Here is a 27,037-nt window from a genome sequence, read left to right as displayed (position 1 = left end):
CTTGACATATTTTAAAGACACTGGTCATATGTTGAAGAGCTTGACATATTGTAAAGACAATTGTCATATGTTGAAGAGCTTGACATATTGTAAAGACACTGGTCATATGTTGAAGAGCTTGACATATTGTAAAGACAATTGTCATATGTTGAAGAGCTTGACATATTGTAAAGACAATTGTCATATGTTGAAGAGCTTGACATATTGTATAGACACTGGTCATATGTTGAAGATTTTGACATATTGTGTAGACACTGGTCATATGTTGAAGATCTTGACATATTGTAAAGACAATTGTCATATGTTGAAAAGCTTGATATAATGAATTTCATCAAAAGATTTATCATTAAGGATCTTGGATATATTTTAAGTTTTTCCTTTTGTCATTACTTTTATATGTGAACATCCTTCTCCTTAATCTTTTAGCTACTTTTTTCTAATTCTGTATACTTCTTAAACTTTTTTTTCACACTTGGAAATAACAATGTATGTTTGTCTATTTTACAATAATAATCAACAAAAACATCTCATCTTTTCACCTAATGAAACCACAAAGTCATTATTGACATGTTCTTTCAACAGCAGGAGGATTTATCCACAAGGAAGATATGAAATCCGAAAGCAAACACTTAAGAAAACTCGACATCTAAATTAAAATAGTATTAATGCATCGCATGCCACCTTTCAATAAACAGGCCCTGCAAAGCAATTAATTAGTCCCCTACCCACAAGGTCGAAGGGGACTTAAGGTTTGCACTCCGTCCGTCTGTCTGTCTGTCTGTCCGTCTGTCTGTCCTTCTGTCAGTCCGGCAAATCAGCTTTCCACACTTTTTTTCTTCGTTCTTGAAGATATTGATTTGATATTTGGTATATAGTTTTATCATGACAAGTTCTAGATCAAGTTCAAATTTTGTTCCGGTCTGATGATTTAATCCAGAGTTATGGACCATAACTCTGGACCATATCTAATGTTAGAGTACTATGTTAAACCATATTTCTGTACAAAGGGAGATAACTAATTTTTTAAAAGACATTTTTTGTTCAATTATTTGAAGAATTTTTTGGCAGGTTTGTTAGTTATTTAGTATAAACTAATTTTCTGAATGCTATATATATAAAAAAAAATTATGAAGAGAAATCCTTTAATTAGATAATAATCCATTTTTATTATGTATATATTTCAATACATTACATTGTGTAGAAAAAAGTTGTTGACATTTTATAGATAAGTTACAAATCTATATTACTTTGTGACAAATGAAAGAAAAAATATTTGGAACTATTAATTATATTTGATTATAATTTGAAACTAGATATACACTGTATTACATCATATCTAATTTTAGAGAACTATTAATCATAGATCAAGTTAAAATTTTTGTTTCGGTCTAATATTTTTGTGCAGAGTTATGGTCCTTGTTTTACTATATTTTCGCTAAAAGATTAGAATTTCCTCTCTATCTAATTCAATGAATCACTATAGAATAAGGTATGACACTCAAGCTCTGATACTTTTGCCTCAAAAATGGATTAAAAGTGAAAACATAACTCTTAACCATTAAGTTTATCTAAACCAATCCATGTTGTAATCCGTCCTAAAAGAGAACCAGAAGATACCATAGGGATATTCAATCTCGTTGACAAACTGATGCCATGGCCAAAAAAACAATTCTAACCTCCAGATTCAATATAAAAATTTAACTCATTGAGACAGGAATGACAATGCATACCCTTTACACAGTACATGTATACAAATGGTGATTCAGTTAAAATCACACTTATGGGGATATTTTAACAATGAATTCTTGAGATTGTAGTTGATTCGCAGGGTTGTAAATAAAAGAACCAATCACCAGAAAAGATAATTATAATACCATATATTACCTTTTAAATCAATATTTCCAAATGGATCAATCCAGATTGGGCAGCCATCTTTACTAAACCCATGCAGACCTCCTGTGAAGAATTTCTTTAAAACTTCAGGTTCTGTGTAATCCTGTAAAATCTTATCTGCAGACACTTTCTTCCTCCATTCGATGTGCTAAAATAATGATATAATTTCTATCACTGAAGTTATAAAGTATTGGAGAAGTGACCTACTAACAACAAAGTATTGGAGAAGTGACCTACTAACAATACCTCACACATGAACTGCTGTAAATTCAGAAATTTTTGGGATGTTTTTATTATTGCGAAAAATTGCAACAAGATCATGAAGATAGGTATTGCAAAAAAAATTTCTCACATTTCTTGTAGTAGCGATTATTCATCTTGCATTTTTTGTCCATTGTTCAACAATCTGAACAACTGAAACTGCGAGCTACTGATCACTGATGATACCCCCGCCCAAATGTAAGTGTTCGGTAAACAGGAAGTTGTTGAGTGATGAATCTGAAAACGCATCACACGGTATAGCTGACTCATATAAACCATGAAACAAAATTTCAGAAATCCTTGTAATGTAGTTCCTGAGATAAATGTGACGAAAATTTTCAACTACTTGGTAAAATGATGTAAGTGTTCGGTAAACAGGAAGTTGTTGATCATGAGTGATGAATCTGAAAACGCATCACACGGTATAGCTGACTTTTATAAACACTGAAACAAAATTTCAGAAATCCTTATGATGTAGTTCCTGAGAAAGATGCGACGAAAAATATTCATGGGACGGACGGACAGACAGAGGTAAAACAGTATACCCCCACTTTTTTAAAGCAGGGGTATAATTATAATTGCACTCAAAAATTTCTAAAATTTACAGTACTGGTACATCATTGTGTGACAATCTCTGAGAAATAATTTAATCCATATGGTACCTTTACCAATGTTAACATGACCAATTTAAGAAAAGTTATATACTCTTAAAATAGACAATTTAATGGGTAATGATCTTATTGTGAAGAAAAGGTTTGGTACATTCTTTTAAATTAAGGCCTGTTTGAGTGATTTCTTTGTCCTTAAAATGAATAAAAAACAAAAACAAATGATTTATCACTCTCACTTCAAATTCAACTACTTTTACATTTTAAAGCCATGTGTTAGCTATAATAACAATAAAAATTAACAATACCCCGGTACTAGGAAATCAGATATATGGCTTTCAATGAGTTATCATTACACACATGTGCACATGTTTAACCCCACCACATTTTGTATGAGCCTGTTCCAAGTCAGGAGCCTGTAATTCAGTCATTGTGGTTTGTTGCTTTTGGCCAGATGAAGTTAATAAAAAACAATACTCTTCCAGTGTAGCTGGTTGATATCTCTGATTTTATGGAACATGGATATAAGTAGATATCAGATTATGTCAATGAGAAAAAAGTAAAATAACAAAAATACCAAACTCCAAGGAAAATTCAAATTGGAAAGTCCCTTATCAAATGTCAAAATCAAAAGCTCAACCACATCAAACAAATAGAAAACAACTGTCATTTTCCTGACTTGGTACAGGCATTTCCTTACATAGAAAATGGTGGATTAAACCTGGTTTTAAAGCTAGCTAAACTTCTCACTTGTATGACAGATATGTAAAATTCCATTATATTGACAACAATGTGTGAGCAAAACAAACCCAGTAACTTTACAAATAAATGGGAGTTTGTTTCACACAAATGATAGGTATCAATAACAATGTGTTGTTTACATTATCATAGGTTTGTATGATAAATGGTGTTGTTTTATTCTTGTCCTATGTTTTGGGGTTTTTTTTGCCATTGGAATGTCACAACATTATTCTCCTTAACTACTGCATTGTATGCTTAACTTTTACAGTTGTTAAACATGTTAAAGCTGAGCTTGAAACCAAATACAAGTGTATAAGTCAATCATTATAGACACAACATATATGTATTTCAATTTGTCCTAAGCTGCATAGAAATATATACACACATGTGCAATACACATACTACAATAGGACAACCATCATTATTGTTAAGTTACAGTCAATTAAATTCCGACAAAAAAGGTTTATATACATGTAGCATATTTAATAAGAAATTAAAAATGTACATACGTTTAAAATTCCAATAATGATTTTTACTGTCAATTACACGTACCTGAAAAAGTTGTTTGACTATGCCAATAGGATGACAAATTGAATTGTTTATGATAATTAAAAGGTAACTTACATTTCTAAACATGATTTCAGACTTCTTCAAATCAAAATTTCTGGCTGAAATAATACATAAATATGGAAATTTTATTTGCAAATCATTTGTATTCATTAAAATAAATATGGTGCTGTCAGTTTCAACTTCAAACACAATGTACGTTTTTTCATTCTAAAATCAATCTTTTCACCAAACAAATAAAGTATGTGTACCAACCGAATCAAACTGTGTTTTTTTCTTGTGATAAAAAACAGGTTTAAAAGATATTAATCAAGGAAAAAATTAAAAATTAGCATAAAAAATATTTGAACATGTTGAATGCAATTGTTCTTTCTTTTTCTAAATGTTATATACCTCTTAGCCATCTCAGTAGGTAGAAATCATCTTGTTCTGGACATAGTAAATCTGAAACTGCTTCTTTGAACTGAAACAAATTACAAATTCCAGTTATTATACATGTATATGCATACTTTCTACAAGGCTAGTCTGCCTGTCTCTGCACATCTTCTTCTAGGGAATTTCAGTACAAGAAAGTATTTATTTTCCTATACTAAAAGGTAGAGGTGTGTACAGAAGTGTGGTGGTATTTTGTAGGTACATCGGGGTTCTCACTAAGGCGAATCCATAAGTCCTGGACTCATGAAAATCTGTCTGGACTCACCATTTTCAAAACTGGTGAGTCGAAAGATGCAACCAGATTGAAATATTTTGTATAAACTGAACACACATATCATCATTTTATCATGTTTATAGCAAAAGTTTCAAAGAAATCCAAATTTAATGTCATTTCATTGCTCTATTAGGTCATGGAGACTAAAATGATAAATTATATTGCAATAAAATATCTTCTTCTTACTGTTGGACTCACCATGGCCAAAAATGACGAGTCCCTGGACTCGTCTTCAAAAATCCTTAGTGAGAACCCTGTTACATGTATATGACATTATGGTCATACCAAAATGTTCACTCATGATTCTACAGGCTGGGGAGAATCCTCATAAATGGTACTATATAGATATAAGAAGATGTGGTATGAGTGCCAATGAGACAAATCTCCATCCAAGTCAAAATTTATAAAAGTAAACCATTATAGGTTACAGTACGGTCTTCAACACGGAGCCTTGGCTCACACTGAACAGTAAGCTATAAAGGGCCCCAAAAATTACTAGTGTAAAACCATTCAAACGGGAAAACCAACGGTCTGATCTATATAAAAAACGAGAAACGAGAAACACTTATGAACCACATCAACAAACGACAACTACTGAACATCAGATTCCTGACATAGGACAGGTGCAAACAAATGCAGCAGGTTTAAACGTTTTAATGGTACCAAACCTTCACCCTTTTTCTGAAACAATAGTGTAACATCACAACATAGAAAGACACACTATAAAATATCAACTGAAATAGCTTAACTCAATCAAAGAACATATTAACACCATTGAACATACACTGAACTATCCACATTTATGGGTATTATGCCCAAAATTGGGTATCAATCTACAGTGATAAAAATTCAAATTTTGTATTTCATCATTATACATGTACATTGAAGCTGTCATGGCGCAAATATTCATGTAAATAGCAACATTTTTTCCTTTAGTTCAAATGAGAACTGAATACAAAGATAATGGCCTCCAAAAATCCTACATTTTGAAGGCTGTTAACTTTAATCCTGATGATATTTCAGTCATGGTGTCTTTAGGCAAAATATTGTCCTTTACCCGAATGTTTGGGCTATGACATAAATATCTGTAAATGCAAAGTTTATATTTTTATCACTGAAAATTGATACCCATTTTGGGGTAAAATACCCATAAATGAAAATAGTACCCATTTATGAGCAGTGGTCTCGTTAGCCCAAAATAGAAGGGCGCCGTGCCCTGGGTGCCCTCAGCCGTGCCCTGTGTGCCTTCATCCGCGGCCTTCTGCCCTGACGCCTTTTTCCCAAAAACCCTTGTGCCGTTTTGGTAAAATTGCCTTTTGTTTCATCGATTTCTTATCACAAAGTTAAATTACATATATGACACCAGGTGATTGCCCCCAGGTTAATCATGCCAGTACAATCAATCACAGTGGATAAGACTTCAAAGGTGTTAATAACTAGGTAATTTAATTAAGACAATGTACCTTTTTGTCATAAATTTGATGAATGTGTCAGCGAGTGTTTTTAGCTTGGGTCGGCATTTTCGATCTCCAAGAAGAGTGTATAAATGAAGACTTTCATGACTTTAGAATAGAATTTAAGTCATCAAAATACAACTATGCCTTCACAGAAACGCTGTCCATCTCAACTTGTGAGCGACAAGCAAACAGTAAACGTGTTAGAAATTAATTTTGGAGTTACTTCCCCTGTTTGAGCTTATTACAAATTTGTGCTCCTAAAATATCATGTAGTATTAAAAATAGGAATAAATAACCAATTGAATACAAAATTATATAAGAATGTTACCTTAAGGATATTAACTGTCTTTGAACATAACAAAAAAAAATATATTGCAATTTATTTTTGATAATCATACTTTTAGCAATCTATGTTCTATACATTGTCTGATTGTCAATTAAGAAATTTATAAGATTAATTGTTATGATGATGTTAAGCTCCAATCCTACAAAAATGGTAGTGTGAAGTTAAACTATCATGACATCAACTTACTAGCTGAAAATTTTGAATTAAGACAACTCTGTCACATGTATGCTAAACTATGAGATGTTTAGTTTATGTTGGTTTTTTTTTGGAAAAGGGGAGGGGGGGGGGGGGGAGAATAGTAAGTTAATTTGCCTCTATTGGTTTATAGTGATGTGATGTATGAATGTGTATTGACATGTTTTATGAATATGTCGTATGAATTACATTTTCTAATGCAAATTTTATAGAATAAATAATCAAAACAACAACTTATGCATCTTTATTAACAACATATACAGTAAAAAAAAGAATGTGAACTCGTGATACACACAGAAACGTAGACAAAATCAAAGCACTGTAAGCGCTGTAGGCAGTTAACCAAAAACCAAGGCAAACATAATTATGAAAACTGTGGCTATGTTGCTTCATTTTTTTTAAGATTTAAAAGAACAAACATTAAACATTCATATATTGTGCATTTATGTTCATTTAATGAATTAATTATTAAGGCAAATAATTCATATTTTATCAAGGTTTTCAAAAGCAACGCATATATCAAGTATATTTTTAATGGTCATGTGTCTGCAGTGGTACAAGTTCGAAATGATTGCAGTTGTTCTAGTTGATAGTTAACGTTGGTATTAGTTGACTGTTAGTAGTTCAAGTTGACTTAGTACGAGCTTGTAATAGTATGCATGGACTTGCTTCCCTGGAAAGAAAACTGAGTTTGTGTTCTACAGTGCAAAAGTTATGAGACACAAATCAGACAAATGTTTACTACTACGGGGATCAAAGGTGAGGTCTGACTGACCTGCCCATAGTAAATGTAAATGACCCCCGCCTTCACCCCAAGTCCATGATGTCTAAGTTTGGAATAAAATGACAGGTGATTATAATAAAGTTGGTCAAACACTCTTGGGCTTGAAAGATATGTTTTCTTTAAAATGAGCCATATTAAAATGAAATTTTTTATAGAACCAGAAATTATTCAAAATATAATTAAGGTAAATTCTTTAAACCTGCTCATTTTTTGCATCAATAAAATTTTATAATAAACAAGAAATAATTGTAACAGAATGCTGTTACGAAGTCTCCCAAACAAAGCTGCCATAATTATTCATTCCCATGGTCGCCTGACATTGGGCAAAGTCTAGTACACATTGATAAGGTCTAGTAAAGTGATATGCATATGTGATGCCTATGAGATTGACCTTGTATGTCATTCAAATCTGTTTGAAATGACGAACAGGAATGAATATGGTTTAGGAGTTGGTATCTCAAACTTTTACAAGTTCTTAAAACACACACAAGAGGGGATGGGGTGACCTTAGAGACTAACCCTATGTTTCATTTGATTTTTTATGTTGTCCCATACATGAATATATATATGGTTTAGGGGTGGGGATCTCGTCCGTTATCAAGTTTTCAAACAGGAGGGGGTGGGGTGACCCCAGTGACTTCCCCTATTTTTCATTTGATTTGTTATATTGCCAAATACATGAGTATATATGGTTTAGGGGTGGGGATCTCATCTGTTTCCAAGTTATCAAACAGGAGGGGGTAGGGTGAACCTTAGGACTCTCCCTATATTTCATTTGATAAGTTCTGCTGTCCCATACATGAATATATATGGTTTAATTAAGAGGTCGGGATCTCGACTGTTTCCAAGTTCTCAAACAGGAGGGGTCGGGTGACTGCAGGGACTCCCCTATATTTCATTTGATTTGTTATATAGTCCCATACATGAGTATATATGGTTTCTGGGTGAGGATCTCGACCGTTTCCAAGTTCTCAAACAGGATGGTTTACAGTGACCATAGGAGCTGCCCCTATATTTCATTTGATTTGTTATATTGTCCCATACATGAATATATATGGTTTAGGGTGGGGATCTCGACCGTTTTCAAATTCTCAAACAGGAAGGGGTAGAGTGGCCCCAAGCACTCAACCTATATTTCATATGATTTGTTATATTGTCCCATACATCAATATATATGGTTAAGGGGTGGATCTCGACCGTTTCCAAGTTCTCAAACAGGAGGGGTGGGGTGACCCCCAAGGACTCCCCCTATATTTCATTTCATTTGTTATATTGTCACATACATGAATATGTATGGTTTATGGGATCATTATTTTTTTGTATGCTCCAATGAACAAATTATGTCTTTAAGAGAAAGATATATACCTACATATTACACACAAAATCCTTCCCAATTGAAACTTACTGGTCTATTATCACACTGTAACGTGCCACTGCTAACAAAAGTGTGCATGTTTCTAAGACATATTGAAAAAATATTTTCATAATACAAAGCATGTTACAATAACTTCATATCCACGTTGCAATTAAGAATTTTGCAAACAAATCAACCAACTATGGTTTATTTCAATTTTATTGTATGATATCACTTATTTATTTGTTGTGTGTCTTGCTTGTAAATGTATAAGTATATATGTAATTGTTAATGTATAATTGTTATCCTCTTGTAGCACCATACGTGTGCTTAAGTTTAAATAAATTGTCTTGTCTTGTCTTGTCTTGGGATCTTGACCGTTTCCAAATTCTCAAACAGGAGGGGTGGGGTGACCGCAGGGACTCCCTCTATATTTCATTTGATTTATTATATTGTCCCATACATGAATATATTTGGTTATGGGGTGGGGATCTCGACCATTTCAAAGTTCCAAAACAGGAGGGTTGGGGTGACCCCAGGGACTCCCCTGTATTTCATTTGATTAGTTATATTGTCCCATACATGAATATATATGGTTTAGGGGTGGGGATCTCGACTGTTTCCAAGTTCTCAAACAGGAGGGGTGGAGTAACCCTAGGGACTTCCCCCTATATTTCATTTGATTAGTTATATAGTCCCATACATGAATATATATGGTTTAGGGGTGGGGATCTCATCCGTTTCAAAGTTATCAAACAGGAGGGGGTAGAGTGACCCAAAGGATTCCACCTATATATCATATGAATTGCTTACATTCAGGTATCATATAATCTAGTTGCACTATTTGCGAAAACAAAGTAAGAAACTTCCAGCTATGTTAACTGACCCTTCAAAATTGAGAAAAAAATTGCAGTAATATGTTTATACTTTAAAAGCATCTTACATGCATTATCAACATTTATCACTGATAAAGAAGATTTATACTGTCACCAGGAACATATATATTGTTAGATATACTGTTCCCAGCTGTCACATTGTATTGGATTTTGACATTAAAATTTGTCAAAAAGTAATTTTGAGTTTCTGTATCAAATATTTTTTGCTTTTTCTTTCTTTTACATATATCTTTTGGTTTCCATTTCTAGTGTTTATATTTATTTACCATGCATAGATGTATTTTGTCACCTGCCTGAAATTTTATTTGTAGTTGATCTCCAAAACCCGGAATTACCCTTATCCGCTTCCGGAATCGGACCCGATATTGTAATTGTCTACACGGCATCCATTGTTTTTCAATGTTGTTTTTGTCAGTCAGATACGATTTTACTCGAATTTACACATTACTTGTAGGCGATTATCTGCATAAAGCTAGCGGTTGAACAAAATGAACATCGCTGTCATGAATAATAAAGATGAAAATACGTTTTGAGATCGTTTATTTAGAGACTTTGGTAAAAAGGTTTGCAAAGTTATTTTTAATTTTCTTTCAAGTGAAAGGTCCGTCGGGCGTAGCTAGTAACCAAGTCGAGAGTCCGATTGCAAAAGTGGAAGGTCGCGGACCTCGGACCACCGCTAATTTGAACCCCTGCCTCCAAATTGAAAAGATACGAAAATTTCGTCTTCTAATTTGAAATTGCCGCCAACAGCATGAACAGTGGAACTTATTAATAGACTACTGACGTAGTTGTAACACGTATTGACGACAAACAATATTCCTACGACTTTTGCCATTTGGGAAATCTAAACTACTTGTCTTTAAAGATTTTCGGCGATTAAATATTTCATACAATTGTTCTTTGACATCTTTGCCAAAAGCACAGGGGATAATAAACTACATAAGGATTCCTAATGTGCTCTACTTCCTATGTGCAACTTCAAAACTTTTGGGTGGTTCGACGATCATTTAAGGTTTTTTCTGGTCATATTTTTGTAATCCAGAATTAAAAGTATGAAAAAACTATTCAATTAGTTATAAATAACATTATATCCAGCTAGATAATAACAATGGCACGTATTTCAGCATTTATTGGGTAGAACACAAATCTAGGGTGCTCGCATAAGGCAGCTTAACTGCCTAAAAAATGAGCAGTGCCTTTTCCTTTCATAAGAAAGTGCCCTGCCCTCCACTGGCACCCTGCCCCTTTTGATTTCTAGCTGGAGCACTGATGAGGATCCTCCCGAACCTGTTCTAGGTTGTAAGATAGACTCAGATTGTATACCTATTTTCAAAGTAACTGTGCTAAATATTGCTTTATTCAATATATATCTAAAACAACACGTATGATTGCTTCCAGTGTCAGACCACCAATTCACCCACTCCAATTTAGAACATATGTAAAAGTAGCCCTTCCCTGACAAAAATAGTTCTTTTGATGTCATTGTACTTAAACTAACCAACAAATTTGCAGAAATGAAACTTTTGTTGAAAGAGAAATATATGTAAACCATTTTGAGCCTAAATTTACTTGTCCATGAGTTTGCATTAAAAATTGAGGATTAATGCGCTCCATAGTATACTTATTTAAGATTTCCAAAAAACCAGGGGTTATTTTTAGCAGTACTTGTCTTCCGAACGTTAGTATTTTGCTACAAGACTATAAACATATGTTTAATAAACAGCTGCGCCATGAGCGCATGATACACCCGTCGCATTTTCAAAGAATAAAGTTCAATTACTCTATGTCATATCAGAAATTTATAAAAATCAAAAGGGAGATTACATCATTAGATATAAACAATTCACCAAAGTTTTCATGAGAACTGCTGAAAGCATTTTTGGGTTATTGTCCGAATACTGGAAAATCCCCCCTTTTCTAATGAATAAAATTCCATAACTCGGAAACGTAAAACCTAAAATTTATAAAAATTGAAATGGAGCTTACGTCAATAGATATAAACTATTCACCAAAGTTTCATTAGACCTGCTGAAAGCATTTTTGAGTTCTTGTCCGATAACTGTTAAAAAACCCTTTTTTTAATGAATAAAACCCCGTAACTTGGAAACGTATAATCTAAAATTTATAAATTTCGAAAGGGAGCTCATGTCAATAAATATAAACAATTCACCAAAATTTCTTGCAAATTGGTGAAAGCATTTTTGAGTTATTGTCCGAAAAACTGGAAAATCCCCCTTTTTTTAATGAATAAAATACCATAACTCGGAAAGTAAAATTTAAAATTCCAAAAAAAACGAAAGGGAGCTCATGTCAATAGATATAAACAATTCCCCAAAATTTTATGCTAATTGGTTAAAGCGTTTTTGAGTTAATGTCCGACATGTTGATGACGAACGGACGGACAACGGAATACCATGATATGTTCCGTAAACGGGCGTAAACGGGCGTATAAAAATTGGCATGTGGAAAGGTGATACATGTACAATTCAGGATATATACCTGGTTTCTATGAAGTTAAACTTAAGGTAAAATACTTAGAAAGCTGTAAAAATTGCAAAATTTGGTTGAATAGATAGGGATTTTGAATTGTGGTCTGACACCTTTAAAACGAAAAGTGGTGACACCAAAAAATCAGAAAACAATTGATTTTTTTGTCTTAACTGATCATTTGAAATGCAAGTAGTCACATTTCAACCTTTTTGGGGCAAAAAAGTTACATATTGCAAAATTAGAGCCTTAAACCTGAAATTGTGCTATTTATACATATGTAGCTTTTTCCACCCTTACAATATATATGCATTCATATAAAAAAATGACTGATATTGTTATGAATGCACAGTAACTTGTTTCTGTGGTATAAAACATTAAAACATATGTTGTTTACTACCAAAAAAATTGTCGTTTTGAAAATTTTATGAAATTATTTGATTTTTAACCATTTTATCATCATGATCATTGCGTCATTCCATGTATTTGGCACATAGCATAATAGCCTAATGCAAAAACTGCATAAACTCACCCCAATCCCATAAATTGTCTCCAATGAAAGTTTTCTACTTTAAACTTTATTGACTGATAGTGAATAAAATTGTTTCATGACCATAACTGCATTATTGATCAATAAATGGTCCATCACTGACACCTGATGAAAAAAGGGGGGTCAATATTCCTTCACACTTCAATACCTTTGATTTTTTACTAAACTCATTGTAATTTAAGTTGTATAAAGTCTTTAAAGCAGTAGGACAAACAAGGAAAAATCAACCAAAATTGATCTTTATATTGAAAGTTTATGTTCATGTATTCAGAAATTACATTTCAAGTATTTTCTATTAAAGTCATACATTACAGTCAGTTTAAATTGAGCTGTGAATTTTGCAATATAAGTTACAAGATGATAAGATATGATTTTATTTTCTACACATTGATCAAGGATGTTGAATTAAGCAGAACAAAAGACTTCTGATAAACTTTATGTCTCTTTACAGTTTAGGTGTCAGACCACCAATTCACCCACTCCAATTTAGAACGTATAAATGTAAAAGTAGCCCTTCCCTGACAAAAAATTGTTCTTTTGATGTGATTGTACTTAAACTAACCAACAAATTTGCAGAAATGAAACTTTTGTTGGAGGAGAAATATATGTAGGTATCAGGTCCGTTCGCGCCTAATACACTTTCGCACCCTTCACGTTCGCCCCCTATGTTCGTTAGCACCCTACACGTTCGCACCCAATTTTTATTTAAATTCAAGTTTAATTATTAGATATTTTTATATGTATATACCCAAAAAAAAAATTTTTCCTGAATAAAAATTGGGGAATCATTACATGTTTTTTTTTTTTTCATGTTTTTATCAATTTGAAGATTAATTATTAAATGTTAATTATGTACAAAAGTATGATTACTGCTAATTAATATTTATACACAGCTAAATTTGGTATTATTGTTGTTTGTTTGAAAATCATGATTGTTATTTTAACTTGCTTTGACGTAAATACTACATGTATTTAGCTTGGTATGAGAAAACATTGACGATTTTAAAAGAAAAACATGAAAGATAATTAACAGCTTGGCCCCTTTGATCTCACTTTATTTTGAAACAATGAAAAAAAAATTTATATCACAACACTAACCAAAACATAATTTAAAGATTTATTCAGCACCAAAAAAAAAACTTGAGGATCTCACTTTATTTTGAAACAATGGAAACATATATTTATAGCAATACACTAACCAAAAGATGATTAAGATTTATTCAACACAAAAAAACAAATGTTGTCAGAATCTCACTTTATTTAGAAACAATGAAATTTTTTTATAGCAATACACTAACCAAAACATGATTAAGATTTATTCAACACAAAAAAAATGTTGTCAGAATCTCACTTTATTTTGAAATAATGAAAAAAAAAATATTTACAGCAACATGAGCAATACACTTACCAAAACTCGATTACAAAATTATTAAACACAAAACCAATAAAAAGGGTGCGAACGGATTTTAGGTGCAAAAGTGAAACAACGTGAATGGGCGCGAACAGACCCGGATTCATATATGTAGACCATTTTGAGCCAAAATTTACGTGTCCATGAGTTTGCATTAAAAATTGAGGATTAATGCGCTCCATAGTATACTATTACTTATTTAAGATTCCCAGAATACCAGGGGTTAACTTTAGCAGTACTTGTCTTCCAAAGGTTAGTATGTCGCTACAAGACTTTAAACATAGATTGAAAATTGGCATGTAGAAAGGTGATACATGTACAATTCAGGATATACCTGGTTTCTATGAAGTTAAACTTGAGGTAATATATTCAGAAAGCTGTAAAAATTGCGAAAATTAGTTGAATAGATAGGGATTTTGAATTGGTGGTCTGTCACCTTCCTGAAATACAAGTCTAATAAACATTACACATGGAAAAATTATATTGGTTGTCTATGAAAGAGAATTTAAAAAGGGCAACACAATCTACTCCTATATAGTCCACGAAAGTTAAATAATTACTTTCTGTAATGCTATTGTTTGTTTCTCATTTAGGTCACCAACATGACCACTCATTCTACAATGCCAGTCTTTTCAATATGTTAAACTGTCACAAACACACTGTGTTGACAATTGTATCCACTTCCGGCTACAACTAATTCTAATACACGGAACAAAGATGGTTTTGTAAAACCGGCTTTTTGATAAGATAAGATTAAATGATCACTTTTCTCTATTTAATTTCAAATGTAATAAGCCTAACAACAAAATAATCATGTTGACATCAGACTCAGTTTCAATTTGTAAACAGAGCTGTTAAGTTTTTGTAGATTTTCAGGGCCACTACTTTTTTCTTTTTTTCTTTTTCCAAATTAAAGGGCCCATTAAGAGCATAACATTAACAAATGATTAATAACAGCATGACATAAACATTACAGAGTGATTAAAGAAACATAAAATAATAGTTCAGGAGGATTTGTTTTGGATCGGTTATTTATTTTTGTGAAATTAAAGGACAGATTATTTATTTTCTGCACTGTTGAAGCATGATTTTTCATTTTCATTAAAACAAGGGACTGATTATTTATTTTCACAATTATATTTTAATATAATATTTGAAAACGCACAATTTTTAAATTCATTTTTTTATTCTTAAATATATATTACATGTATAGTCAAGTCATTATGTACCACCATATAATCAGAGTTAATCATCATCCTCTGGAAGTGAATCTTCTGAATTCCAAACTGCATACATTGCATACGTACAATGTATTAATTTTGCTGTAACTATAGTTTTCTTTAAAAGTAATGACAAAGAAATTCGCCGAGCGGAGCGAGGCGAAAAAAATTTCGGCAAAGGGTTTGGGTGGCCGCAAGAAGCTATAGAAAAAATGACACAAAATACTGCATTCTGCGCGTTTCCCAGACCCTTTCTTAATCTTAATCTGAAACGCAAGTTCTGCGTTCTTTACTTTTTCGACAATATTTTGGTCTCAAAGCAAAATATATAAATTCAGTGTAAGACTTTTAGTTTTTAGGTACAACATCAAAAGACTGTAGGATAAAGCAAAAATGTAATTCACATAGTAAAGTATGTGGCTGCTGTTTTTTTTTCTTTTTTTTTCTGTTTCTGCTTGCAGAAAATCTTTTATTCCTGTCAATTATGTGGGTTTTTTTCAAATTAAGTTAAGAGGGGGCTGATTATCATTGATATATATAACTATGTCAAGTAAGTTTTTATAACACATTTCAATTACAACTTGATGTAGTTCCTTACTGGGATACAATTTAAAGTAGTTTGTAAAATTAGATAAGAAGTCCTTCAAATTAATAAAATTTAGATTTAAAACAAAAATTACTATATTACCGATGGGATGCAACACTAAGAGAATAAAGAAGGGCAATCAATGAACAAAGACAAATCAGGGAACAGATAAAACACAAAGCGACAAACAATAGACAACTAATACTGAAAACTAAAAATAAATGAGAAACATTGATCCTGAAAAAACGGGGGCTACGTCAGAGGGTGAACAGACCTTGCTTCTTGCAAGACACTCGCCGTGAAAACAATCTGATATGAAGACAAGCTTTTGTTTTTAAAATTTCCAACATGTGGCATTTGCCTCAATGTAGTTACGTCCCTGTAATAAAAGTGGGGTAAATGTTCTTGAGACAATATACCTCAAGTTAAACTTTGATGAAACCCATTTTCAGACATTTCAAGTACATTAATATTCATGATATTTATACATTGTATTATTTAAAGATTTGGGAAGTTTTCCCGAAAAAATTTGAAAAAAAGGTGAATTTTGGAAGAATCTGGTTCCATCTCATACTTTAGAATAGCATTTATAAAATGGCTTAAAAGACCTGCCGAGTTATTTATTTTCAATACATTGTAAGTCAGGTTATTTATTTTCAAACAACCACAGAGCAAACCATTCATTTTTTGTTATTATCAAGGCTGAGTTATTTATTTTCAAAATCCTCCTGGCCCCCCAGAATATCAAATGGTCGTCCCCTTATTGTAAAGAGGGCATTCCAGAAGAAAGTGCATTTCATTTTCAATAGAATTTGAATTACAATATAAACATATCCTCTCATGTCGAGGTAATATTTCATATTTACCACATACATTGATAAATCGTTCATGTCTACTCTCACAAAAACACGTCACATATGAAATGCTTAAGGTCAAGGAACAGTAAAGGGGCTATGTCGCAGATTTTGCTAAAATTTTGCATACAACCTTGGCCCGTTGAACTACAACTGAAAATCGAAAAAATAATGCATTTATCTCTTTTATTATCTGAAATATTGCAGATTGATTTTTTTTAAGATGGGTGAATATTTGTATAGAAAACACATAAAATCGGCGAAATACCTTCTAAAATTTGTCTTAAAATCGCCATAGATTTTTCTTAAAAAAACTATATGTTGTTGACACATAAATTTCTGTTTTAATGATGTGAAATAATCATATGGTCACCGACTTCGTTTTTTGTCTAATAATCAATTTGTTACCTTGTTGGTAGTGAAACACGTCAAAAATCAACGTTTTAAGGCCTTCAACGCGGTGACGTTACGATTATTTCGACGTTTTGTTGGTTTTTTTCCCAAATAACACAGCTTTGAATGATGTATACCGTAAAAACGAAGTCGGTGACCCTATCTTCATTTTGCATCATTATATCGGAAATTTATGTATCAACAACATATAGTTTTTTAAGAAAAATATCTGGAGTAGATTAAGAGATTTGGCGATTTTAAGACAAATTTTAGAAGTTTTTTCGACGATTTCATGTTCTTTCTATACAAATCTTCACCCATTTTGTAAGAATTCAACCATTAATAATTCAAATGATAAATGAGATAAATGCATTATTTTTTTCGATTTTCAGTTGTAATTCATCCAGCCAGAGTTGTATGCAAAATTTTACTGAAATCTGTGACATAGCCCATTTACTGTTACTTGACCTTAACGGTTATCTTCACCAAGGAATTGTATAGTACAAATCCTTGTCTTCACTATCAACAATGTATAACCTGGGAATAGAATACTAAATACATTATGTACAAAGCATATGATAAACTGTCAAACTGGGAGTTGTCAAAATCACGATTGGGAAATATTCGGTTATAAGTATAGATTTCCACCTGGTGAGAGTTTGCCCATGGCAAACTCTCTCACCAGGGTAGTAATCAGAAATTGAATACATATACATATATAATTAAATCATGGCAAACTCTCACCAGGTGGAAGTCTATACTTATAACTGAATATTCCCCAATCGTGATTTTGACAACTCCCAGTTTGACAGTTTATCATATCCTTTGTACATAACGTATTTAGTATTCTATTCCCAGGTTATTCATTGTTGATAGTGAAGACAAGGATTTGTACTATCAAGACAGGATAATCAGTTTGTTAGAAGTAAAAGTGGCCATTATCTGGTAGAAATATAATTCATAAGGTTTTATATGTCTCTTAGTTTATCGAATAATCAGATCGCTATTTGTTGAATACAAAACAATTATGGTTATGTACAATCTATGTCGCATTGAATATCAAAAATCATGTACTGTTGTTATTTGTGTTGTTGGGTTGATGTTTTATTCATGTTATCCGGATCTCTTTTATTCACGATTATGGGAGGACATGATAAGATATATATGCCGCCGTGAAATAACTATCCTTGCAGATTAGATGCATCTCAATAGATTAAGATACGGCATGTCTTCAAAATTTATCGTCAAATACAGTTGAAGAATATGGCCCGGGGGGGGGGGGGGATAATAATGTAAAAAATGACACGTTTTTCCCCCGTCTGTTAACTTTGTCCTATAAATTCAAAAGCAATCAATCTATACTCAATAACCCTTACTTATGATGAACCGATTTGAAATACATCAAACGGAGTTAAAACTATATATATGGATATATAAAAAGAGATTTGGGGTATATGATGAGATAAGCAAACCAACGACAAAAACAATCAGAAGGATATCAAGAGGGTGAAAAATTGTAAAAATTGTGAATAAATCTAACAGATTTACAAGTATTATATCTATCATTTAATCAAATCCTACTCAGAAATCCGATCCATGAGTACATTTTCTGAAAATAAGAGACGTTTTGTCATAGAAAGGGCCACTAAATTTGATTGACATATTTAATTCATGTGTCATCGCCCATTAATGTTACAAATCATATATAGCCACGCCTTTAATACTCATTAACATATTTAATCTGTCAAAGCTACGCTTTTCGTGAATTAAATACGTTAATTCGTTAAAGGCGTGCTATATATATAACTTATACTGCACAGCTCGGAGACCCGTCAAGTAGGGTCACCTAAGCTATACATTATAATTAACAAATACTGATTTTTCTTTTGGTCACATGACGCCACGAAGTTACTTGAACGTTTAGGAGATACACCGTTGTGCTCACTTAAATCATATCATACGTTTTTACAATTGTTTAAATTTATTGGTAAAGTACAAATTCCACAATTACCGTAAACCAACTTATTTTTGCGAGCGTTTTATTTTGCAACTTACGCGAGTAAAAACAAAATAATGCTAATATAAATCGTGGCGAATATGTGAAACTTGAATCGTCCCTTATAAAAATAAATCAAGAGACTATAAAATTGCAAGAAGAAGAAAAAAGTCCGCGAAGTTGGCTAGAAAGGACTATTCGCGAAAGTAAGTATACGCAAAAATAAGTTTGCCAACCGTATCCTTTTGAGATACACCGTCATATTCTAGAGGTGGCGTGAATCAGATGTGGATACTAAAAAATTCCAAAGATCTTTTAGAGTACATACAATCTAAGACTCTCTCATCTTGCAATAGTATTAAAACATTTGACTTTTCTACACTTTACACAAGTATTCCCCATTCCAAACTAAAAGACAAATTGAAAGAGTTGGTATTACTTTGTTTCATTAAAAAGAATGGCGAACGTAGATACAAGTATCTTGTCTTGGGGAGATAAATCCTACTTTGTAAAGAATCACTCTGATTCAAACAGAAAATTCTCTGAAACTGACATTATCAAGATGCTTGATTTCTTGATTGACAACATATTTGTTACGTTTGGAGGACGTGTTTTTCAACAGACTGTCGGAATTCCAATGGGAACCAATTGTGCCCCTCCTCTTGCCGACTTGTTTCTTTATCATTATGAGGCTAACTTCATGCAGGAACTTCTAAGGAAGAAAGAATAGAAGTTAGCAATATCCTTTAACTTTACGTTCCGCTATATAGATGATGTTCTCTCACTAAATAATACAAAATTTGGTGACTATGTTGAACGAATCTATCCCATCGAACTAGAGATAAAGGATACTACAGATACAGTTAAGTCTGCCACATATCTTGACTTACATCTAGAAATTGACAATGAGGGTCGGTTGAAAACAAAACTTTACGACAAAAGAGATGATTTCAGCTTCCCAATTATGAACTTTCCAGTTCTATGTAGCAACATTGCAGCAGCGCCTGCATACGGAGTATATATCTCCCAATTGATACGATATTCCCGGGCTTGTATTTCCTATCATGATTTCCTTGATAGAGGATTGCTGCTCACAAGGAAGCTATTAAACCAAGAGTTCCAAATGGTGAAGTTGAAATCATCCCTTCGTAAATTTTACGGACGCCATCACGAGTTGGTTGACCGTTATGGAATAACCGTTTCACAGATGAAATCGGATATGTTCCTTATGTCGTAACTACAATACCCTTCCCTTTTCATGAATATGACCTACCGAATTAGACTATTTACCGGATTTGTAATAACATAAGCAACACGACGGGTGCCACATGTGGAGCAGGATCTGTTTACCCTTCCGGAGCACCTGAGATCACCCCCAGTTTTTGGTGGGGTTCGTGTTGCTTAGTCTTTAGTTTTCTATGTTGTGTCATCTGTACTATTATTTGTCTATTTGTCTTTTTATTTTTGGCCATGGCGTTGTCAGTTTGTTTTCGATCTATGAGTTTGACTGTCCCTCTGGTATCTTTCGTCTCTCTTTTACACATTCGACGATTGTTCGTATGTCTACTTCATTTTGTACCGCGTACTTATAATACTTTATCATATTTAGTTCGGTTTTAAAAATTTGTAGGGATTACAAATTGATCGATTAAAGACAAATACTTAACATATATTCGTTATTAGTAATATGAACAAGATGAATAACTTTTGGGACTGAAGAGGAGCATTTCTCCTTTGGTTTGTATGACGTGTGACACAGTATGTTATCTCATCCGAGTTATATCGACACACGTTTTGGAAGGATGTAAACACTCGTCTATAAAGGGTAAATCTGCGTACTTGGAGACATTCCTGGTCTTATTGGTAATATTGTTTTCTCCTCCAATCGAATCATTCCTTTTAAAACTGACTCACAAGAAAATACGAATAAAGAAGTTTATAATAACCGAGAAAAGTATTGCTGAGGCTAATTGTCATTAATAAGCTATTGCAAAAACTTATTTAACCACTTCGAAGGTAAGGATTTTGAAAAATTTCTTTCCAAAAAATTAAATATTATGTAGATAAATTCTGTTAAATTTTAGACTTGTGGTTAATAACCCTTTTTTACACTAAGCACATGCAAACTAACAAAATAACGTATAAATTAAATGTTAAAAGTGTGAATGAATCACAGTTATCTCTTATACTACAACCATCCACATTTCCTTTTTTTTCTAATTGTAATATACTTTGGAGTATAAATAGAGAAGCGACGACAATTCTGAACGTTAGTTTTCTTTTTTGAATTGATTCACATTTTGCCATACCAGGGCGTATAATAGTTTACTATATATACGGTTTTGCTCATTTTTTAGAGCCGTACTTTCAGTGGCCTTTAGATGGTTGTTTACATCCCCGCCTTTTGGTCTCTGGTAAATAGTTGTCTCATTGGAAATCATGCCACATCTTCTTATTTTTTATGAGCTTTATTGATGCTGCTAAGGAACGATAGTAATCTTATTTTCAGAAAGGTCAAGTAAAATATCATTCATTAAAGTGCCGTATTTATTCACTTCTCTGTATTAAATTAGAAAGAAAGGACAACGAAGGGCACATAATGAACGAGAAAACAAACTTTAAAGAAATACTAGCAAATAACGAATTATAAAAGTAACAGCGCTTTCGTTGTAGTTATCCATCTTGAAATTGTACATGCATACCTATGCAAACAGATGATTTGCAAAAGCATATCATTATAAGCAAAACAAATAATAATACCGAAACTCATGAGTATTCCTTTTCAGAATAGAAGAAATCAGCTACAGTGTTCATTATGAGGTTTCTATTCATATCCCTATTAATTGGCGTTGGTGTTGGCACCGTAGTTCTTGCTCGTGAACTAAGAATACCAATATCTGGAACCATCAATATAGATGCCACCATTCTAGACGAGTATATAGAACAGAAAATAGAGGAGGAATTTGGAGGAATTAGTGGCATGAATGGAATAGGTAAAAATAGTAGTAAAAACATCCTCAACGGGTCCCTTGATTTAACTTTTGTTTTTTGTATTTAACATAAATTTACATCATTCATGCTTTAAGGAAATATTGAATAGAATGTTAATAACAAATCAAAGGTATTGTTAATACTGTATGTAAAGGTTAAATGAAGACGTACTAAAGTAAAGTCGATCAAAGTATCACGTGTGAATCTATGTTAGATGTGTACTACTTCAGCTACGCCAAACTATTTTAGCAATATCTATAACAACAATACATCCTGTCATTTAACCCAAAGGTTAAAAGCACCATTTAAACATTTTCTCGATTATCATTTTACAAAAACTTAAAAAAAAAATGAATAAAAACTTCAGGTACACTTATATATATATATAAGGGACCGATATTGAGAACATCTTAAGGTCAATCATGGGAGGTAGCTGGACAAGTTTAAGGGAAATATACAACGTAGGTTATAGCCTTTTTTTTACTGATGCACAATGATTTACAGAATATCGGATCATGGTTTGGAACCTATTTTCCAGATAACACATCTAAAAAGTGTTATAACTCTTAAAACGTCTTTCCAATGATAACAGTTTTTTTTTCTCTGTTTATTCCTAGATCTGCTTAATAAAGAGTTGTTGTATATACATCAATTAGACAGCAAACCAAGGACAACAAACATTACACCAAGGACAACAAACATTACACCAAGGACAACAAACATTACACTAAGGACAACAAACATTACACCAAAAGACATCTAGAGGTCAATACTTACGGTATTCAACAGTATAGACAATATGACAAAGCCAAAGCAGCTAACAGATCAAAAGTATATGACGATTTGACCTACATGTATGAAATTCTTCGGACAAAGTTGACCCTAAATGGTTTTTTATTAAGGGTTTTTCATTTGACCTAGTTATTTTTAAATGTTTTCAAACTCTTTATGTGGCTACCAAACATATATAGTCTCAAACATAGCTGATGGAGGTTGTTACATAATAATCTTTATTGCAAAATTACACCCATAAGGGTCAAGCAATACAAACAAACAATTATACATTTTAAATACAATGCAATACAATGTAATACAATACAATATAATAGAACATATTTTAAGAGTTCAATTATAAATTTATGTAAAAAAACACAATTATAAGCTTGTCTGACATGGGTCCGACCCCCTCAGTTCTAAAGACTGCTTAATAAAGACTCCAATATGACAAACAAGTTCAGAGATGGGGTTTAGAATGTGTTTTAGTTTATTAAATGCATCAAGATGTTGAAATAATGGTACATAGTCTTTTAGACAAGCAAAAAAATTAGAACGCAATGATATGTTAATGTCACAATACAAAAAGAAATGAAATTCGTCATCTAGGACTCCACATTTTTTACATAATCTTTGTGCTCTTGGAATGTTTCTTTACAGAACACGTGTTGCGGTCACCAAAAACTGTGTCATAGTTTATATTAAATTTTGTAGGAGACTGTGAGCCAGGATGGTTAGAGTACAAGGAACGGTGTTTCTTTATTTCTACAAATAGGAAATCCTGGTCAGATGCACAGGTGAATAAACTTTACATAATCTAAGCTTATTTGTATAAAATGTTCAAACGATCACATGTGGTTCAATCCAACTACAGCTTTTGAGTTGTTAATTATGAATGTTCTGTTGGCTTTTCAATAATAGAACCTCAAATTTCTGTGATGAGTTTATTCACAAGTACAACGAAATGTTTACCAATTATACCATTAACTGATGGCAGTTATTTCTAAAGTTCATAGCATACTTTCTTTTTGAAGGTACACTGTTACATTAAATCCATTATTTCAAATATGTTTAAAATAACTAATATGACATTAATTGTCGAAAGACGCATCTGGTGCATAAACACTGGTACAATTTATGTTATTATATTAGCTAGAGTAAATGAATTAGTCCATGCAATTAAATGTGTCTTAGACTTTTACTATACATTTATAAACATATAAATAGATAAACTAAGTATCTATAGAAAAATCCAAAATATAAAAATAAATCTAACAACAATTCAAAAATTTTATCCAAACAAAGAACCTACAATTGGTATATCACGAAAATCATTTTAATTTCTACTTCTCTTCAAGACTTACTGTTGGAGTTTTGGTGGTTACCTAGCAGAAATCCATGACAATCAAACTGACGTATATATAAAATCTCTTCTGGAAGAGGATGAAGGTAAAAATTAAACCTGTAAAGAAGTTCAAATTATGGTGGTTTGTGATAAAGGGGATCTTTTAATCAAATTAACCAAATTTTAGACATTTAATGGAGACTTGGGAATGTCAATGTAAAATTATGTCATATCCCATTGCATTAACATCACCCTTATAAATTTGAAATGAGCACCCGACAACCGCTGTCCTCTTCTAAACCAAAGCAAAATATTGTTCTAGAGTTCTTAAACATGTTTAAAGTGAATAACAGTCAGTAGATATTAAACAATCAATGGTAAAATGGAAATCTGTTAATGGAAATACAAAAACCAGGAAATGAACGAGACAATAGATGTACGGATCAACAAAAACAAACAACGAACACACACACACATGCACAAACACGCACACATAATAAAGCATTGAACATGTACCCGGTAACTTAATCACGATTTTAATTATTGGCCACTATCAGTATAACGCTTGAAACTAGAAATGTTTGTACAATGTAAAAACATCAGAGCATAGTGTTTAGAATAATATTAAAGGTGAAAGATGAAATATAAACACACATCTCCATAAATACTATATACGTCGCACATACTGATGGACAAAGTTAATTAATGGTTAACATTAATTTAAATGAAGAAAACTTTGCATGCCTATGTTAATTTTGTTGTTCTTAGGTTAATTCTGCCTTGATAATATAACACATTGTTAACAAGCCGGTCAATTAAGTGCCAGTCAACAACAAAAATAGATAAAGTGAAGGAAATTCAGCCCAATATTCTCCCTTTATGAGGGGCTTCCATTTGAAAACTTTTCCTAAAAGAAATACTTTAAAAATTGTTTTCCAAGCGTTTCTAAAATGTTTTTGCCTTTAAACATGTAGTTCCACAGTATTATTTGTTTAAACCAATTCCAAAGGATAAGGAACAAACCAATAAATTATAGTAAAATGCCCTTTACATTCTTCAACATGCTGCATATGAAAAATATTGTAGACAAAACAATTCGAAACTTAAAATTCTATAACATAGAATCAATCGGTCTCTTTTATTACAGAAAGAAATCAACGGATTTTCTTTATTGGTGCCAGTGACTTAGAAGGTGACACTAAATGGATATGGGCAAATTCCAAAAAGCCATTGAATAACATGTACCTGGGAAACTTTAATGCCACAGGAGGACACTGTGCTGCTATTATGGAGGAGGATCTGTCTACCTTTCGTTTGCATAATTTACATTGTGGCAGAAAGTTAAGATTCATCTGTGAAGTTGACAAAATATATTGACATCTTCACAATTTTGTTTTCCTTGGTTGTATGCAACAGCCAAGGCATTATGCATTATGCATTCATCATTCAATTGTGTCTGTTTTTTTTGTTCACACATCGTTGTCAATATAGTCAGGAATATGACATATACACATAGTAGTACAGTAATCTATAAATTCGAAAAATACATACTAAGATAGTACAGTAGTTTAAAAGCTCTACGACAGTACTACATAACTAATGGGTACATTTTCAGTTCTTTAAAAGTATAGTACTGAAGGAGTACACATACAGAAGTGGCTGTATAACATCGTTTAGTTTAAACATAGTTTATTTGCAAAATATCACAAAAAGGATTAGACACAAGTTAGTCCGACTTAGATCATCTTCTCTTAAGATAAAAAAAATAATAATCACATCGTTGTCAATATAATGGAATTTTATGCGACTGTCATACAAGTGAGAGGTTTAGCTAGCTATAAAACCAGGTTTAATCCACCATTTTCTACATAAGAAAAAGCATGGACCAAGTCAGGAATATGACAGTTGTTATCCATTCGTTTGATTTGTTTGAGGTTTTGATTTTGCCATTTGATCAGGGACTTTCCGTTTTGAATTTTCCTCGGAGTTCGGTATTTTTGTTATTTTACTTTTTTCATATCCTGTAAAAAGAGGCGAAAGATACCAATGGGACATTCAAACTCATAAGTCGAAAATACACTTACAACGACGTGGCAAGAAAATAAAAACACCAAAAGACAAACAACCGTATACAAAACATAGAAAAATAAAGACTGAGCAACACGAATCCCATTAAAAACCGAGGGTGATCTCGGGTGCTCCGGAAGGGTAATCAGATTCTGAAAGAAAAAACTATTATTTGTGTGTGTGTGTGTGTATGTGGATGATTACATTTAGCGTATAAGCATGTCATCGTTGGAAGAGATTCTTTAAAATATATTGAGTAATATTACCAATGAGTTCGTGTATTAACAGAAAGAATACCATTTTTTCTATGAAATCTATAAAATACCTACATTCAAAAGACAGATGCTTGTACACTTTATGTTTAAATAATAATGGAATTCTATAAGACTGTCATATAAATGAGGTGTTTAGCTAGCTATAAAACCAGGTTTAATCCACCATTTTCTACATAAGGAAATGCCTGTACCGAGTCAGGAATATGACATTTGTTTTCCATTCGTTTGATGTGCTTGAGCTTTTGATTTTGCCATTTGATAAAAGACTTTCCGTTTA

The 27,037-nt window shown here is 32.4% G+C and overlaps 2 protein-coding genes across 3 annotated transcripts in view; one reads left to right on the top strand and one right to left on the bottom strand.

Moving 5' to 3' along the window:
* LOC127711512 (SEC14-like protein 2) overlaps window positions 1-14,934 on the bottom strand; it is a 28,173-nt gene extending 13,239 nt beyond the window's left edge. Inside the window, exons 1-4 of the mRNA XM_052217594.1 lie at window positions 14,820-14,934; window positions 4,464-4,533; window positions 4,128-4,171; window positions 1,885-2,041 (exon numbers count right to left, since the gene is read on the bottom strand). Of these exons, the coding sequence (XP_052073554.1) occupies window positions 1,885-2,041; window positions 4,128-4,171; window positions 4,464-4,533; window positions 14,820-14,873 (325 nt within the window). The 5' untranslated portion in view covers window positions 14,874-14,934. The remainder of the gene's footprint in view (window positions 1-1,884; window positions 2,042-4,127; window positions 4,172-4,463; window positions 4,534-14,819) is intronic.
* Window positions 14,935-21,198: 6,264 nt separating this feature from the next.
* LOC127711515 (C-type lectin domain family 6 member A-like) lies at window positions 21,199-25,921 on the top strand. Of its 2 annotated transcripts, none has more exons than XM_052217600.1 (5): window positions 21,199-21,324; window positions 22,095-22,301; window positions 23,788-23,870; window positions 24,432-24,522; window positions 25,566-25,921. In XM_052217600.1, exons 2-5 carry the CDS (start codon window positions 22,124-22,126, stop codon window positions 25,793-25,795), a joined length of 582 nt encoding a protein of 193 aa, XP_052073560.1. In that variant the 5' UTR covers window positions 21,199-21,324; window positions 22,095-22,123; the 3' UTR covers window positions 25,796-25,921. The 2 variants fall into 2 exon arrangements, with proteins under 2 accessions (XP_052073560.1, XP_052073561.1); XM_052217601.1 differs by having other exon boundaries at window positions 21,200-21,324; window positions 22,100-22,301.
* The last annotated feature ends 1,116 nt before the right edge of the window (window positions 25,922-27,037 follow it).

This window comes from Mytilus californianus, unplaced genomic scaffold (genome assembly GCF_021869535.1).
Source record: "Mytilus californianus isolate M0D057914Y unplaced genomic scaffold, xbMytCali1.0.p SCAF_8, whole genome shotgun sequence".
NCBI lineage: Eukaryota > Metazoa > Mollusca > Bivalvia > Mytilida > Mytilidae > Mytilus > Mytilus californianus.
The sequence above is the reverse complement of the archived record's forward strand: the minus strand, read 5'-3'. Positions and strand labels throughout refer to the sequence as shown.